The sequence below is a fragment of the Chanodichthys erythropterus genome, chromosome 19 (genome assembly GCF_024489055.1).
Source record: "Chanodichthys erythropterus isolate Z2021 chromosome 19, ASM2448905v1, whole genome shotgun sequence".
NCBI classification, from domain to species: Eukaryota; Metazoa; Chordata; class Actinopteri; order Cypriniformes; family Xenocyprididae; genus Chanodichthys; species Chanodichthys erythropterus.
Window position 1 is genome coordinate 13,310,409 of NC_090239.1, and position 15,761 is coordinate 13,326,169.

Consider the following 15,761-nt stretch of genomic DNA (forward strand, 5'->3'; position numbering starts at 1 on the left):
GGAGCCATATTGATTATTTTTTATGATGGATGGATGCACATTTTGGGGCCTCAAAACACATCCCACCCAATGTGAGATTTTAAAATCTTAAGTTATTAAAGGTGCCCTAGAACTTTTTTTTTAAAAGATGTAATATAAGTCTAAGCTGTCCCCTAAATGTGTCTGTGAACTTTCAGCTCAAAATACCCCATAGATTAGAAACCCGATTTCAGGTTGTGGCCCCTTTAAATCGCGCGCTCTCCGCCCCCAGAGCTCGCGCTTGCCTTAAACAGTGCATGAACAAAGTTTACAGACCTAATATAACCCTCAAAATGGATCTTTACAAAGTGTTGGTCATGCATACTGCATGCATGCGTCGGATTGTGTGAGTATTGCATTTATCTGGGTGTTTACATTTGATGTTGAATGAGTTTGAGGCTATGCTCTGTGGCTAACTGGCTAATGCTACACTGTTGGAGAGATTTATAAAGAATTAAGTTGTGTTTATGCATTATACAGACTGTGTTTGATAATGAAAATAACGATGGCTCTTGTCTCCGTGAATACAGTAAGAAACGATGGTAAATTTAACCACATTTAACAGTACATTAGCAACATGCTAACGAAACATTTAGAAAGACAATTTACAAATATCACTAAAAATATCATGTTATCATGGATCATGTCAGTTATTATCGCTCCATCTGCCATTTTTCGCTGTTTTCCTTGCTTGCTTACCTAGTCTGATTATTCAGCAGTGCACATCCAGACATTCTGCCCTTGTGTAATACTAACTGCACTTGTGTAATGCCTCGATCATGGGCTGGCATATGCAAATATTGGGGGCGTACACCCCGACTGTTACGTAACAGTCAGTGTTATGTTGAGATTCGCCTGTTTTCCAGAGGTCTTTTAAAAAAAATGAGATTTATATAAGAAGCTTGTTTTTGTTTGAAAGTTTGAAACTCAGCGTATGTCTTTTCCATGTACTGAACTCTTGTTATTTAACTATGCCAATATAAATTCAATTTTTAATTCTAGGGCACCTTTAAAGAATTAGATGAAAACATCTAATATATACAAAAATAGATGGAACATCAAAGGCTAAAAATATCCACCAATCTTCCCAAAATATAAGTAAAGTTTGCACTAAGGTAGGGTTAAATCACAAAAAAACGTGAAGTATAATGTTTAATGAATATCGATATATTGCTGGTATTCCACAGAAGAACATGGGATGTTGCAGATAAATTGTCCGAAAGCATGTCTTTGAAGCAACACAATGGAATCAATTCAATGGAATGGATTCCGGAAGAGAACACAATGCTGAATAAAGTCGTAGTTTTTGTTATTTTTGGACCAAAATGTATTTTCGATGCTTCAACAAATTCTAACTAACCCACTGATGTCACATGGACTACTTTGATGATGTTTTTATTACCTTTCTGGACATGGACAGTCTACCGTACATACATTTTCAATGGAGGGACAGAAAGCTCTTGGACTAAATCTAAAATATCTTAAACTGTGTTCCGAAGATGAACGGAGGCCTTATGGGTTTTGGAAATTTTTGGGTGAACTAACCCTTTAAACAAGTCCAACAAGTATACCTCTTGTGCTTCTCTACGCTATGTAATGGGAATTCTCTCCTCCATCAGCCAATGGAAACAGATGGCAACTTACAAATGTCTGGACAGGAGGTTTGGTTGCCACCCTAGGGCCAACATTGTTAACAGGGCAGAAATCCAACCTAAAGTCCCCCTACACACGTCCTTTACTCCATGTAGCTCTGAAACCTTGAAGATGGAGAATACAAGACTGAGCTATTTCCTGTCAAAGCGTCCTGCTCCTCACCCCCGGCGTGGGCACTATGATTCAGCAGCTCATAGAAAAGCAGTCCTTGAGCCAGCAGCTATTGTGACAGTTCAGCAATAAGCAAGCAGAAAACACACACCCCTGCACGCCTACATCTCACACCAAAATCACAGTGAAATGGATTTTTATTCTTTCTTTTTCTTTTTTCATATTTGCATGTAATATTTGTATTCATGAGTGCAGACAAAATTGACATTGACATCATTCTTGTATTATTTTCTGACAGGGTTACAGAACATCTCTGTTGTGTTATTTACATAAATACATAATTTGTTGAGTTCTCTGGGTTTATTTGACTGCTGCTGAGTGCCTTTGAGTTTGACTGAAATGTTTTAGATCCCTGAAAGGGGTCACAAGGGAAAGGTATGACCTTCTTCTCGAAAATAAGCTTTCCATTTAGTTACATAGTCTCTTTGTGTTGAGTCTTTCCTCTTTCCAAAAAAAAAAAAAAAAAAAAAAAGACAGTGAAAGGAAAGAGAGAAAGGAAGAGGGGAATGAGGTAAAAGGAGAGAGATGCAACACAACACTGTTTTTTCCCCTGATGGCAAAGAGGACAACAGGACCGATGCTTGGCCTGTTTGAAGTCCTTCATAGGAGAGGGGCTCTTCGAAAAAACAAAATTAGGCTAGATTGAAAACTGGACATAAATTGTGAAGCATATATAATGAAAAAGGACACTTCAAAGACCCCAATACACAATATGACAATATGTCGTTGGAGCTGAATACAAATGAAGCAGGCATATAAAATGACAAATAATGAACAAGATCTTATGCTGATAAACAACTCTAATAGGAAATTTGGCAAAACACTAAGCTTTTAATTCTCTTAACCACAAATTATTGGTTGGGAAATTAGCAAAATATAAGCAAATGCACTGCTTAAAAAGCTATAGCCGTCTCAGAAAAACATCAAAGACAGAAAGAAGTTTTTGGCAGAATATTGGAAGTTGTGTGTGGAGTGATGAATCACAATGAAACACGAGTTGCATGGTGATGCTCTAGAGCGCTGTCTTCGAAAATCTGCTGAGAAATATATAATAACTGCATCTCTAACACAGTGAAGCATGGAGGGAGAGGTGTCATTGTGTGGGGAGCTTTTTTAGCTGCTGGTATTGGTGAGCTACTTCACTGTAAAAAGTAATTTAATGCTTTTGGGTACAGGAGAATATTGCAGAATGGATTGATTCCCACAAATGAAAAGTTGTTATATAATAATATGTAATATATGTTATAGTCCATCAGGCACATGTTTTGGCCACATATGGGTCTCCCATTAAACTACATTAAACAAGACTCAGTATTGGCCAATGCTGTTTATGTGAGCAGCACGACGAATGCGTGTGATGTTGACGCAGGAGCCAGCCAATAATGAGTCGGCGTTCTGACATAAAACCTGGAAGCGCTGAACGTAAACAGCATAGGAGACTGACAAGGAAAAGAAGAAATTGTTGTATAAAGTCATTATTTTTATTTTGTTTTTGCGCACAAAAAGTATTCTCGTCGCTTCACAAAATTAAAGGTGCCGTAGAATGTCTTTTTAAAAGATGTAATATAAGTCTAAGGTGTCCCCTGAATGTTTTAACTGCCTATTTTGGGGCATCATTAAATATGAGCCGATTTAGGCTGCGGACCCTTTAAATGCTCACGCTCCCCGCCCACGGAGCTCGCGCTTGCCTTTAACAGCATAAACAAAGTTCACACAGCTAATATAACCCTCAAAATTGATCTTTACAAAGTGTTCATCATGCATGCTGCATGCATACATCGGATTATGTGAGTATTGTATTTATTTGGATGTTTACATTGATTTTGAATGAGTTTGAGGCTATGCTCTGTGGCTAACGGCTAATGCTACACTGTTGGAGAGATTTATAAAGAATTAAGTTGTGTTTATGAATTATACAGACTGCAAGTGTTTAATAATGAAAATAACGACAGTCTTGTCTCCGTGAATACAGTAAGAACATTGGTAACTTTAACCACATTTAACAGTACATTAGCAACATGCTAACGAAACATTTAGAAAGACAATTTACAAATATCACTAAAAATATCATGTTATCATAATTCATGTCAGTTATTATTGCTCCATCTGCCATTTTTCGCTGTTGTCCTTACTTGCTTACCTAGTCTGATGATTCAGCTGTGCACATCTAGACGTCCTGCCCTTGTCTAATGCTTGAACATGGGCTGTCATATGCAAATATTGGGGCGTACACCCCGACTGTTACGTAACAGTCGGTGTTATGTTGAGATTCGCCTGTTCGTCGGAGGTCTTTTAAACAAATGAGATTTACATAAGAAGGAGGAAACAACGGTGTTTGAGACTCACTGTATGTCATTTCCATGTACTGAACTATATTTTATTTGACTATGCCAAGATAAATTCAATTTTTCATTCGAGGGCACCTTTAAGGTTGAACCACTGTAGTCACATGGATTATTTTAATGATGTCTTTAGTACCTTTCTGGGCCTTGACAATGGTAATTAAATTGCTGTCTATGGAGGAGTCAGAGAGCTCTCGGAATTCATCAAAAATATCTTAATTTGTGTTCGGAAGATGAACGAAGGTCTTACAGGTTCGGACTGACATGAGGGTGAGTAATTAATGACAGAATTTTCATTTCTGGGCAAACTAACCCTTTAAAAGTAAATATTCACTAAATATTTTGCCATTTTTTGTTTTGAAATAGATGTGACGTAAGATCATACAAATTGCAGTACTATCCGAATACACTAATTTTCATTCACTCATTTACTTGTATAGAGACCTACTTGTATATGACATTCACTATGTAGTGAATAGTGTGTGAGTGATCGAGTCAGTAGCAGTAGCGGTTTTAACCACAGATCTGCATGTCCTAGAACACTGAGTGATTTCTAAATGAACATCTGCATGCATACACACAAATCAAAACTTACTATGCGGGTCAGGGCTGTGTAGTTGCAGATACTGCATGTCTTTGTTGTGTAGCTGTGTGTTGAGTTTGTGTAGAGAGCTCTCCCTCTGCCTCAGAGCCGACTCGAGACTGTGAATCCGCTCAACGTGTTTCTCCACCAGAGACGTCTGAGACCGGGAAAGAGTGAGAGAAGAAAGGGAAAAGAAGAGAGGGAAAGCGACAAAGATGAACGCAAAAGTAAAAGATTATAAAAGATTAAAACGGAAACACCAAAAGAGAAAGCACAGAGTGTAACACAGGCAAAGAGGGACTGATCAAAAGATAGACAAGGGCAAAGAGGCCATTATTTTAACCATGCAGATTCTTCCGACATTCACGTCCATGTGGAATTTTTGTCAGCAATAAAAGATGAGGACACGTAGATGTAACAGCTGATAGCTGGCTGAGTGTTTCGGAGAGGCGAACGGCACAGATGCTCAAAAGCTTGCATCATGCAATTTTCAAAACTTCACTCTTTTGGTCCCAGCCAAATCCAATCGAAGCCATTTGAGACCCATGTTTAAAACTTAGAACGCAAATGTGCATATATGATTACAGATATCCAGCATCATCCACTTATACAAGGGCTTGGCTGGGAAATATAAGAGACCAATTACATTCACACAGCCCTGTTAGGATGTACGCATAGTACAAGATTAATCAAGTGGACACCTGGTTGGATTAAAGCCTGAAGCACATGGAGAGGCTAATTATCGCAACTGCCCATCCGCTCGGCAGCCAAACTTAGCATGGATGTCGGGGAATGAATGTTTCAGAAGAGCTCTCACCATCTTGTCCAGGTCTCGCTGAAGGCTGGACTTCTCCATGTGGATCTTCTCATAGGCCTGAATGACATCTTCAAGCTGCTCCTCTCGTTCTTTGCTCTTCTGAAGCTGTAGAACACACACACACACACACACCTAGTTTAATCCTCACAAAAATTTGTACAATGCATTTGTACATTTTCATCAAAACATTATTTAGTGTTTTTAATATGTGCTCTGAATTACAAGGACAGTTGGGCTGTCCTCAGGCTGTATAATGACAAGCTGTTGCAACATTTGGTATTAGGCAGGTGTAGTATAAAAAAAAAAAAAAAAAAAACATACACATACATATATATATATATAAATATATATATATATATATATATATATATATATATATATATATATATCATTTTGTCAGTTATTTCTTGTCACATTTCTTTTTTTACTGGCTTGTTTGTTACCATTATGGATTTTTTATGTTCCTAATAGGCCCATAATATCAGTTCTGCTGGAAGTTGTGACTTAAATCTTGCATTTAGGTTTTTTTTATTTTTTTATTCGCCACTGTTGAAATAGAGTGTCAAGATAGATATGGAAGCAAGAGGCTAATGGACCCATTAACTATATTTCAATAATAACAGGGCTCAACTAAGGAAAAACAGCAACCATTTCAGTAGTTTTGATTTAAACGTGATTAAAAAAATAATAATAATTACCAATATTTTACATTTACTAGTAATATTTTATGTGTGTGTTCTGTGTGTGCTTGTTTGTGATTTATGAGGACACACATTTGAATAATGACATTGGTATTACAACGTAAACAAGTTTTAATTTTAAGAGGACTTTTCATGAATCCTCATATTTAAAATACCTTTAAAAACATATTAAACAATTTTTTATTAAAAATGTAAAAATGCAGAATGTTTTCTGTGATAGGTAGGTGTAGGGGTAGGGGGATGTACAGTTTGTACAGTATAAAAACCATTACGCCTATGGAATGTCCTTACTAAGATAGCAAAACAAACCTGTTTGTGCATGCGTGTGTGTGTGTGTGTGTGTGTGTGTGTGTGTGTGTGTGTGTGTGTATATATATACATAAAAGAAACAGTAGAGTAGACTGCTGAAGTAGACTTTACAGAGTGTTTGACCAAAAAATGATGCACCTCTTGAGTCTTGCTAAAAAATAAAAAAAAAATGTCATGATGTTATTTGCATTAAGAGATGCATCAAGTTTTGGTCAAGATCTTGTACTGACAATGCAAGAGTCAAGCACACTGTAAAGGCTACTCCAGCACATCCTAAAGACTTTCAATTAATTTAAGGTCTGGACTCAAGCCCAAAGTATACTTTATTTTTAACACGTATGCGAAGAGGTTAGAAAGTACCTTCAACTCTAGCATGAAAGAATACAAAGACGTTTACATGGGTTACTTTGCAAGGCTGTGCGTTTGTCTGAAGTATACTATGGGCTTAAAGGGTTAGTTCACACAAAAATGAAAATTCTGTCATTAATTTAAACGTTCCACATCCGTAAGACCTTCGTTCATCTTCAGAATGCAAATTAAGATCTTTTTGATGAAGTCTGAGAGGTTTCTGTCCCTCCATAGAGATCCAACGCAACTACCACTCCAAAGTCCAGAAAGGTAGGAAAATTAAAGTACTCCATGTGACTCCAGTGGCTTCAACTGAGTTTTATGAAGTGACATAAGTGCTTTATTTGTGAAAAAAAACCCCATAATTTACCACTTTATTTACAAAATAATATTATCCAAAGTGTGTTCATGCAACAACGTCAGCTCTCAAAAAAGCACTCACATTGTGAGTAAAATTGAGGTTAAATCATTGGAGTAACATGGAGTACTTTGATGTTTTTCCTACCTTTCTGGACCTTGGAGTGGTAGTTGAGTTGGATCTCTATGGAGGGACAGAAACCTCTCATCAAAAAGATCTTAATTTGTGTTCTGAAGATGAACAAAGGTCTTACGGATGTGGACGACACAAGTGTGAATAATTAACAACAGAATTTTCATTTTTGGGCAAACTAATCCTTTAAGAGGTGCCAATTAATGTGTGAAAATGACAAATCAGCAACATAAAACCAAAGTTTATGTTTACAAGGCAAAAACATGGATGTACAAGATCAACAAAATGTAAGCTTTTGAGTGGCGAAAGGGCAAGAGACTGCTCTGTCAACTGGTCATGCTGCATACAAGTTTCAAATTCTGACAAATTGCTTGTTGCTGGAAACTGGTAAGGACATGGTGTAAAAAAGAATAAAAACAGTTACAGACACAGGGTGTTCTGCTTGATTTATATAAAAATGAAACGAATGCACTTGTGTTATTGCCTGCACTTTCATTTAAATACAGACACATAAGCATCTACTTCAGTAATCATATAACACACCTCTCTGCAGTGATCCTTTGGCTTCACAGATAATAGTAGCTTATTTTCAGAAAAAATAACAGAACAGGGTATTTACTTTCAATTGCACTGCATTAGATCTCAGCGATAGCTCATGACTGCAAAGCTGTTGGTGCTGGGGAAAAAAGTAAAGAATGAAACACAAGAAGACACGAATCAAGGAGGAAGGCCACAGTCAAGCGAGGATGGAGTGGAAGAATAAGAAACGTACACACAAAGTACCACACGTCAGCAAAAGCGAGGGAGGTGTGGGAGAGAGAAGAACAGATGACAAAGAGAAATCTGGCTATTTGACGGAGGGAAGGCTGCTGGGTGGCTATGGAAACACATAGCAAGCATCATTAATTAATGAGACGCTTCGCCAGGCAATGAGCCGAGAGATGCAGAGAGAGAGAGAGTATGATCTTCCCATTTACACTCCACATCCCAGCCAGTCGGGAAAGACAACTGAGAGTGGGCTTCAGGCACACAAAACCGAACACTTCGTCATCTAAATTATGTAAGGCCTTTGTCATGAATGACTGGGCATTCGAAGTTGTCCTTCATTACCTACTAATCGTATTACTGTACCACTCTAATCTTTCAATTTTGTGATGTGTAATCCAGATTTACAACTCAATAAAGCCAAATCACATAATAACACTATAAGAGAAATTAGCAGAACAACAGATGAAATACAGTCCAGAAAGAGGAGGATGTGTGTATATGTGTTTGTCCTCTCACCTCGAGGGTAAGCATGTTGACTCTCTGTTGCAGACTGCCATTCTCTGACTGGAGCAGCGCTGTGTCTTTGGGCTCAAAGGAGCAGTAGGAGTTTCTGTCCTCTCCAAACTCACTTATCATGGGGAACTGCACACATACATACACAAAAAGTGACACAAGGGTCATCACAGGTACAAACCGCCATTAAACAGAATCATTTATGGTTTAAAGGGTTAGGTCACCCAAAAATGAAAATAATGTCATTTATTACTCACCCTCATGTCGTTCTACACCCGTAAGACCTTCGTTCATCTTCGGAACACAAATTAAGATATTTTTGATGAAATCTGATGGCTCAGTGAGGCCACTATTGAGAGCAAAGCCACCAAACCTCTCAAGATCCATAAAGGTACTAAAAAAAACCTTTTTTAAAACGGTGTATGAGAGTTCAGTGGTTCTACCTTAATATTAGAAAGTGACGAGCCTTACATAATTTGTGCACCAAAAAAACATAACGACTTTTCAAAAATATCTCGTGATGGCCGATTTCAAAACACTGCTTCTGAGCATTACGAATCTTTTGTTTTGAATTAGTGATTCGGATCTCCTATCAAACGGCTAAACTGCTGAGATCACGTGACTTTGGCGCTCTGAACCACTGATTCGATTCGTAAAGCTCCGAAGCAGTGTTTTGAAATTGGCCATCACTAGATATTATTGAAAAGTGTTTTTGACGCACAAAGGTACTCTTATCGCTTTATAAGAACCACCGTACTCGCATGAACTGTTTTACATTTTTTTTAGTACCTTTATGGATCTTGAGATGTTCAGTGGCTTTGCTCTGAATAGAGGCCTCACTGAGCCATCGGATTTCATTAAAAATATCTTAATTTGTGTTCCGAAGATGAATGAAGGTCTTAAGGTGATGATACACGGGGCAACTTTTTGAGCAATGTTGCTGGGCAATGTTGCCGTCAACGGGCAACCTGATGAGACACAGGGCAACTAATTAGGGAAACAGACAGTTGGTAGCAACCAATCAGAGAGGAGCAAATCTATTGCCAACTCAATAAATACTTTATTATAAACACTTGTTACTTTATTTCAACTTTTCAAATATTTTCTTCATTTTTATTAAAAATAAATTCCTTTCGATCTGATTTGTGACAGGAAAAGGGAGAAGAGCGAGTTCGGCAAAAGGCGGATTCGAACCCGCGTCGATCGCATCAAAAGCTATTCAAATGTCAAACGCCCTACAGCCTACGGTACTACAGACGTTGAAAAATCCCGTCATTTTAGTATTTAACTGAAATCATTCAATAGCTTCATTACAGCATACACACATTACTTTCGGACAGTTGTTGGTATTTTAAGCAATATATGAGGTAAATTCCGTTTTGGGTTGACGCATGACAACTTACTAGCGTAAAAAGATAAAAGTTCACACTCCTTTTCTCCGCTCCACTGCCGCTGAGAGGCCGCCATCTTGTTTGAATTTTTTCTGAAATCTCCGAACCGGTCACGTGATCGGCTGCTAACATTCTGATTGGAGGATCTCAAAAAATTGCCCACAACCGATCTAACGTATCCAGTTATAAATTTGTTGCTCATTCTCAATGGGAAAGTGCCCAAGCAACGTTGCTCGGCAACATTGCCCGGCAACATTGCTCAAAAAGTTGCCCCGTGTATCATCACCTTAAAGGGGTGTGGAATGACATGAGGGTGAGTAATTAATGACAGAATTTTCATTTTTGGATGAACTAAACCTTTGATAAACACTGTAAAAAATGGCCGTGATTTTAACAGTAAAAGACTGTAAAAATGCTATGGTGAAAAACTGTCAATTGGTTTACAGAAAGTTTCCATACTTTATACGGTGAATAACTGTAATAGATCTAACGGTACATTTAATGTAATTTTACGGTAAAATACCATTAAATTCACAGTTTTTGGAAGTGAAAAATAACAATTCATTGTCAAATTTACAGTGAAAAACCATAAATTGACATTCCCACAATTCCCTGTGTGACACTTCACATTTGATATATTTTCGTTGAAATAACTCTGTTTCTTCTTAGTTTTTCTCATTTTTTTCTAATCAGTTATGTACATTAGGGTTTTATGTTACATCTAATGTTGTTAAATTAATGTTTATTGCATTTTTTTAAATTTCATGCATGTTTCCATGATGGTGTTTAGTGTGTGTGTGAATGACACTGTGTGCACCTTCTATATGTTAGTGTTGTCCTTCTTAGCTTGTGGAAAATCTGCTTGTGATGAACTTCGATTCATCGTCTGACTCTTATCACCACTGTGTTTGGTGACTGTCAGTGTATTATGAAGGTAAAAAACAGATATTAGTACTTCATTAGGTTGGTAAATTAATATTATATTAGTTAATGAAATACGTTATTTTACCGTAAATTTAACAGAGTTTTTTACGTTGCTACTGTATTTTTTACGGTAAAGTTTTGGCAACCAGAGCTGCTTTTTTTTTTACCGTAAATTATACTGGGATTTTTTTTTACAGTGAACAGTTGTACCACGTTTAGCACAAAAACCAGCATCATATTCACTAACCACCAACAATCTGGTATAACCGGGCAATATCTGCACTGGTTGAACTATGAGTATTTAAATTAAGTCATTCGGTGCATTTGCATTACCCTTCAAATTGCGCAAATTGCAATTGCGAACTGAAAATACGGCACATGGAAACGTCAATTTTGCAAAAACTCCCATACATTGTAAAAAAAAAAAATGTTTACGCTCGCATGAGGTGGTTTTTCAGGCCATTCGAAAAAGGAATGGAATTTTTTTTCTCACATTTACAGGTCACCTAGCATACGTAAAAGTCGATCATTCTTTAAAGATGGTGCGGTATGTTTGGACAGAAGATGAGCCAGAGTTCTTTGATAAAAGACAAAAGAATTATGGGAATACTGGATTCTAAACAACAAAAAAATGCCATAATTTATCAAGACCTTGAAGCAGATGGGCGGGATAAACCCCCAGAAACACCTCATACGTGGCTGCTCCCAAGTATAAGGGGCTTTCCTTGCCATTAATGCTTGGATAACATGCCTACATCTCCTTTGATTCAAAATAATGGCTAGTGCAGTGGCTTCAATATACTTAAACCTAATAACATCTGTTGACGTGATTTTTGGAATGACTTATCATGAGAGGAAAAAATAACATTTTAGTCGCAAAACATCAGTTAATGGTAATTAACTGAATAGTAGTTTTTTATCGACATTTAGAAAATATCGCAAAAGGTTTGTGCAAATCTGTAATGGAATGCCATCTTTTCAGCACAAATATGCATTTTGTCTATGCAAATGAGGTGTAGGGGTTTAACATTGTGCAGAAATCAGTAGGCAAACAATTTTTTTTAAACAGATGTTTGTGAAAATTCTCTAGTAATTATAAAATGATGGAGAAAAGCATTGGACATATATCTAGATGCAATGTATCACATGCAATGAAACACATTTGTTGTTACTCTCTCACTTCCACTTTCCTTTCCTATAAAACAAAGCCAAAAGCCAAAAATAAATAAATTAATAGATGAGAGAAAATGTACACTATCATTCAAAGGTTTATGTTCAGTTAGATTTTTCTTTCTCTCTTTCTTTCTCTTTCTTTCTCTTTCTTTCTCTTTCTTTCTCTTTCTTTCTTTCTTTCTTTCTTTCTTTCTTTCTTTCTTTCTTTCTTTCTCATTCTTTCTTTCTCATTCTTTCTTTCTCATTCTTTCTTTGTTACTTTTATTCAGAAAGGATGAATTAAATTGATTAAAAGTGACAGTAAAGACATTATAATTTTACAAAAGATTTATATTTCATAAGATCAGCAGTTATTTGCAGTTATTTTCTATTCATCAATAATCCTGAGGGGGTGGGGGGGGGGTATATTAATATTCTAATATATCATTCTGCATATTAGAATGATTTCTGAAGGATCATGTGACACTAAAGACCGAAGTAATGGCTGCTGAGAAAACAATTTTTGCCATCACAGGAATACATTATATTTTAAATTATATTAGAAATAAGTTATTTTAAATTGTCATAAAAATTACAGTTTTTACTGTAATATTGTGAAATTTTGTTTGGTTAAATAATTGCGTCCTTGGTGATAAAATCTTACCAACCCCAAGCTTTTGAACAATAGTGTATGGCAACACTGATTTTTTTTTGTTCATCTGCAATTTAGGAGTATATGATTAGGCATACCAAAACATATGTAAAACCAGTGAGATATTAGTTATGGTGTTTTAGGTAACTGCCAGGACATACATTATACATACACACTTTATATATGTCAGTAGATGCTGTGTGCTTTTATGCGCTGGATCTCATATATTTGTACTCCTACGAGCTTTGAGAGCTGTGTGCATTTGTTCCCCACATTTAGCCCTTTACTAGGCAGTGAGCCATAGTGAACGCAGAACCCTGAAGGCGCTCTCTCTCTCTTTTTCTCGCCTTCTGCAAAAACAGCTGTTCTTCAGAGGCTAGCCATCGTTGGTGCGTATACATGCATATGTTTGGGGAGGGCCAAACCAAAAAGCTTTAAAAGATATCCAATCTGGAGCATCTCCAACCTGCAGCTCCCCAGAGGCCTGGAAGCTGCCCAACCTACCTAGTCATACCCAAAGATCACATCAAATGAACCAGCTGCTCACTCTGTTGAGTAGGTTACTGCACAGCATAAGCATTGTGCTCCTGATTTGTAATCAAAGGAAGATAAACATTCTCATCTAGAAAAAATAAATCTCATGTGAATAACAATCACGTGTTCATGTTTAAAAATTAATAGAGACGTGATCTACTTTCCTAACAATCAAGCGATCTAAACAGCATCAGGAGCATCTTGTATTGTGTGTACAAGTGGCTTTGTGTGTTTTTATGTGGACGCTTGACATGCTAATTACAGAGAGCATGCACACTTGTTTATGTACAGCTCGGCTCACGTGTCAGCTGGCCTATAAATAAAGCTCTTTCATACATGAAGCAGGCACAGCTCTTAATGAGTGCTGTCATGGCACAGTCATTAATTAAATCAATGTTATATGCTTAGCATAAACTCTGACAACAGCTTATATTAGCATTCAGCTGCTGAACTCACAAAGATCACTATTATTTCACAAGAAAACTGTAAAGCAACTCCAAAATAGTTCATTTGCCATCTACCAGCATCAAGTAGGGTTGCTTGACACATGAATTGGTTAGTTTATTTATTGCTTTATGCTCTTTATCAGTGTTTTCTGCTGTGCAGCAGGTAACCATTTTATCACTTGCTATATGTGTCCACTCTGTTCTACTCTAATTAAATGCCCTATATAGTATGTCTGTGACCATGTCACTGTCTCTGCATTAATGTGAGATAAGGCAGGGGAAAAGGTTTCCTAACAAGGATGTCTAAACCCTACTTTTGATTGGATGATTATGTCATATATATTTGACAATAGCTAAAACATTCTTAAGCATCTTTACACTGTGGTATAGTAAAAACTAATTTGACAGGCAATGCCATTTGAACATGACTCATTTTGAAATTTTAATTAGCTTAATTAGGCTTAACAGACTATTTTATCTACAGTTGCATCCACAAGTAAATATTCATATTCTATTCTATTCTATTATTCTATTCTAATCTATTCTATTATTATATTCTATCATGTAAGCTTTTTGAGAATTTTTTAAAATGTAAATGTGATGTAATCTGATGTAAATTAATTTTTTGTACTTTAAAGCATAAGGCATAAGAATGCGTCACTGTGTTTAGTGGAAATGATGAATTACTGAGTGGCCTGATGGACAGATGATGAGCGGGCGCCTCACGAGGCTCTGCTGTATTGCATATTTAAGTTTAAACTCAGTGCTGTCTAAAGTCAAACAGACAGTAAAGAGGATTTTTTTTAAAGCTTCTAAGGACTCAAAGACTTCTTTTCATGACAAGCAGCCAACGAGGTTCTTACAGACACCTTCAATACACTTGTTTAATATACTGAAGGTGTCCATAATAGCGCTAAGTGTCATTTTGTATCTCGTTTACTCTTAGACTATGTATTGTATAATTTGCTGATGTGTTTGTACCATGTTCATTTATGAATGCAGTGCTTTTATGGCATAAAGCCTAAGAAAAATAAACACCCGTTTCAAGGAACAGACCTGTGTCTGTGTTGTTGTGAAGAGAACTATACTGAGACCACATTAAAAATCTGGGATTTCTTTCATTTAAACTTGGAAATAAGCAGCCAGTTTTAAAGAAGAAATGTAATAATAGTAATTTAAAATTCTGCATTATTTCTAGGCCACTAATCAAAAGGTTTTTTGTGCTTCCACTAAAGCGCAATATGCTTTGTGGATCATTCTCAAATCAAGCTGGATAATCAGGCTGAACACAAACTTGTGGAGTTCATGCAGCTCAAGTGCTGCTGTCATTAAAGTAAATGGGAAAAAGAAATACTGTTTCAGAAAGAACTTCTGAAATAGTGGGTCTTTGTGATTTGTTACTTTTGATATGAAACAAAGTCTCAGCTTTTGAAATCTCTCAATTTAAGAATGAAATTTAGAGTTTTGACCCTCTTTAACGTTGCATGACAGGTCCCTGTATCGGACACAGTTCAGTGGCAGTTTAACGCTCATGAATCAATCATCTCTTACGCTTCAAGATATAGCATGAAATAAACATGAATAAACTTCAGAAGGTACGTTGAAAGAATGTAACGTGTCATGCGATATCTCAATCGTGAAAACACAATCAGTAAATCAGCTTGTATGTTACATAATGTTGCATTTACCTCAGGAAAGCCATTCAATGCCCATAAACTCGTTAGTTAGCTAGAAAAAATATATTCTAGAGAGGAACATTTTGCTAAATATATGCATCGTCTTCATTATTTAATGTACCCTATGTTTGAATACATTTTTCAAGTTATACAGAGACAGTTTAAATGCTTATATTTCAATATATCATTGAAAAAGTTGATATAAAAACAATACATTTTTATATACAACTTGGTTGAGTGTTGATTATTGAAAATGATTAATTTATTGATTAT

The 15,761-nt window shown here is 36.5% G+C and overlaps 1 protein-coding gene across 6 annotated transcripts in view; it reads right to left on the minus strand.

Moving 5' to 3' along the window:
* tbkbp1 (TBK1 binding protein 1) overlaps window positions 1–15,761 on the minus strand; it is a 64,358-nt gene that overhangs the window by 21,429 nt on the left and 27,168 nt on the right. For 5 of the 6 annotated variants that reach the window (XR_010892637.1, XM_067369247.1, XM_067369246.1 and 2 more), the window contains 4 exons: window positions 8,717–8,842; window positions 8,052–8,108; window positions 5,585–5,689; window positions 4,780–4,924 (listed from right to left, as the gene is read on the minus strand). Coding sequence is in view for 5 of the 6 variants with exons in the window: in XM_067369247.1 (XP_067225348.1) it covers window positions 4,780–4,924; window positions 5,585–5,689; window positions 8,052–8,108; window positions 8,717–8,842 (433 nt within the window). In the remaining variant the exon portion in view is untranslated. The remainder of the gene's footprint in view (window positions 1–4,779; window positions 4,925–5,584; window positions 5,690–8,051; window positions 8,109–8,716; window positions 8,843–15,761) is intronic. The other variant, XM_067369249.1, reaches the window with a different exon arrangement.